Below are 3,170 nucleotides of genomic sequence, written 5' to 3' on the forward strand. Positions count from 1 at the left end.
ACCTATCGCCAACAGTGCCAAATGCACGGACCTTTGGGCGACTACTTTTGATCCGGGCGCTACCAGCCAGTTTGATAGCAGTGACTTTTAGCCGCGAAGATATGCTAACCCGGCGCTACCGAGAAGGTTCCTCCGGCGCCCAAGTACGTGAAGTAATACGTCCTCCTGTCTTCAAGATCACGTTCCTAGGCGGCAATTGACTGCACAAAATGACTTGAAGATCCCCAAATGAGCAGAAACGAGAAAGGAAGAAGCGTGAAGGAAAGCCAACGTGGTTCGGCTGTTTTGTGTCTCATCAAATATGGGTACAATCAGCTGACGCAGTTAAAGGTCCTTCCTTTTCACGTGAGGTGGAGCTAGTCACGGGCCAATCCGTAACAGAAACTATATCACAATTTTAATTGTGTTTCCATTCCGCTGGACGGGCGAAGAGATTGATCCCACGGAACCCATCTCTGCGTCTGCCACGTCCTAGCACACAAAACTTCCTTTGGCGGGCTCAACTGCCAAGTTATCCTCTCCGGAATTGGATTTTCATCCAGCTCCGGACCCTTATCCCCCACAAAGTCCGAAACCCAACCTTTCAACCTCTTCATTTTCTCACCATCGGCCATGGTGTATGATAAAGCCACGCTCGGTACCACTGCTATTTTTCCAAAGCCGCGGTACCATAGATCTTTGGCAAAAAGCGTCGGCTCGCCCATATAACACTCTCCATCCAGCTCCATATTTCTCCGGAACCTGACGGGGTCGACCTTGTGCCGTGGATCGGCGACGTCGCTGCTCCAGCTAACTCCGGGTCGGATCCCCGTCCGAAAAAGCGGCGCGGCATGAAAGGCGACGGCACCATTCCAGCACGCAAAGACCTGAAAGGGCCGGCGGGCATCGAAACGCTCCCTGGAAGGGGCGTCGGTGGAATTGGGCATGAGTTGTGCCGAGAACTCCCAGCTGCCGTTGAGTGGGACCCTGAAAAAGATGTTCCCGGCCAGCGTCCTCGAGACCCAAACATCGTAAAAGAGGCCCTCGAGTATCCAGTCCATGGCGCAGGTCATGTCGGCTTCCTGCACTTTCCGCTGGTGTACGAGTTCGAGTATGTCCTCAGTACATATGGCGACGTCGTTGGTGAAAATGACAGTCGTTTCGTTTGTATAGCGGCCGCTGTCCTGGCGTGACGGGTTCGTCAGGGGCGCCAGAGCAAGGTTGCGGAGTCGCGCGAGTTGCATGATCCGGTCTTGTCCTCCGGCTTCAGAGTAGATGGCAGGATGGCGCAGGTAGTATCTGGCGCCCATGCCCTCGACGTGGGGGCGGAGCGCCTCCAGCACATCGTAAACGCCGTCTGGTGTGCCTCCGCCTCCAACTAGCGACAAGGCACAGTAGTGGGGCCCGAGGAATCGCATGGCCTCTATGACCGAGGCCAAGAGTCGCGGCAGAAGTTCCACGCCCTCGTCACGGAGGTTCATCGCGAACATGTAGTGAACTTTGGTCCTCTCAAAGAACATTGGGTGAGGTTGGAGGTGTTGGTAACGTCGCACGTTGATGGCTGGACAACTGAATCGAGGCCGCGCCGTCAATTCAGGGTTCATAATAGATTCAACGTATGATGCCACATCGCTATGGGTTAGCAAGGGCACTGCATGATAACGCAAAGGTCAGTTTGGTGTCGTAGCGAACACGGCCGCAAATCGCGAATGCGGGTGAAATTTACCATGAGGCGCCTCCTGTACAGTCAGGCTCATTTCGAAAGGTGTATTTTCGACGGCTGGTGCAGTCGGCCGCTTCATCCATTCCCAATCATCTGTAGGCATAGACCATTCGGTCCCTAAGTGCACCAACAGTAGGGTAAAAAGAGCAACGAGCCCGACTTTGAACCAGTTGCGCCTATAGGCAAGAAAAACCACACCTCTCTTTGCTAGGTTCATGATCCAACAGGTGTTGCTGACCGTCATTCTTACAGATGTTGATTTCGTGTTGGATACCGACATTTTTGATAAATCGGAGGGAGCCCAAGTTCTTGCCCAAGAAGTGCAACTTGTTCTCAACTATTACAGCCATTTTGATCAAACTCTCCCAGGTTAGAGTTTACTTTCGGGGACTGTTTTGCACTAGTATATCATTTGCGCTGATATATCCATAAACATCAACGATCCCATGTTTTGTAACCTTCCCATCTTTTTTTTCATGCGACACCGGTAATGACACTGCATTAGCATGCGCCTGCGTCCATTAGGGTAATTTATATTTCCTGTGGGTGTTTGAAGCGTCCATCCTTTTAATTCCGCTGTGTAACATTGCTTCCACAACCCGAACTGCTTCATCCAGCGCATTATGTTTTTGTTGATTGCACACTAACAAACATATGGATGCCGTAAGAAACCTTTGTCTAACTGCAAACAGAAGTGTCCTCAGTCACCTAGTCAATTCTTCCAGCTCGATTCATTGAATATCACCACCTTCCACCGGGAGCTATCGCGGTCAGGGCCCAGAGACTGAAATGTACGAATACCATTCACCATGTGCAGACCACCGTGACCGCCTCCACTACGCGGCCTAATTCCTTGGGATTTCTGGTTGCTGCCCGTGGCCTGAGAAGAGCCTGGCACATGTCTTCTCTATATACCAGCTACTTTATCCAGCTGTGCTGCTATCTTCCTGTTTCTCATGCTGAGCTATCATCGGGTTGAATGCTCGGGCCAGAGGGTCCAAGGTCAATTTGCCAAAGGCTCCCAGCCGCAGACTTTTGATATCGGCCGTGTTTTGGGCCACGTTCTCAAAGTAGTGCAGCCCGTCACGGTCAAAAGGAGAATCGAATTTGGCGAGAGAAAATGTGAAACAAGACCTCAACAGGAAGGTCAAGGATGTCGATACGCTTGGCGCCTACCACTATGGCGGGCGGGGAAGTGAGAGAATCATAAATTGATTGCAGGACGTACCACTGTCGGGTCAAATGTATGTGCTCTGATATCCGTTTTGAAGAAAAAAGACCCACTGCAGAAGTTGAAGGGAGGTAGTTGAATTTGGTTTGATCGTCTGTCGTGACCCAGTATATATAGTACTTGCACCGGACCATTGGAGAAACACAACCCTCGAATTGCACCTCACTCACTTCTTAAAGAGTTTCTCCTCGGCCAACCGGTTTAAAAATCCTTACGGCAAATATTCATATTAGCAAA

The 3,170-nt window shown here is 51.0% G+C and overlaps 1 protein-coding gene across 1 annotated transcript; it reads right to left on the reverse strand.

Annotated features, from left to right (window-relative positions):
• Positions 1-389: 389 nt before the first annotated feature.
• On the reverse strand, positions 390-2,052 carry MGG_07230 (alpha-1,3-mannosyltransferase CMT1; the record flags this gene model as incomplete). The annotated part of the gene is made up of 3 exons (XM_003715400.1): positions 390-1,630; positions 1,706-1,819; positions 1,953-2,052. 3 exons carry the CDS (start codon positions 2,050-2,052, stop codon positions 390-392), a joined length of 1,455 nt encoding a protein of 484 aa, XP_003715448.1.
• Between the last annotated feature and the right edge of the window lie 1,118 nt (positions 2,053-3,170).

Source organism: Pyricularia oryzae, chromosome 2 (genome assembly GCF_000002495.2).
Source record: "Pyricularia oryzae 70-15 chromosome 2, whole genome shotgun sequence".
Taxonomy (NCBI): domain Eukaryota; kingdom Fungi; phylum Ascomycota; class Sordariomycetes; order Magnaporthales; family Pyriculariaceae; genus Pyricularia; species Pyricularia oryzae.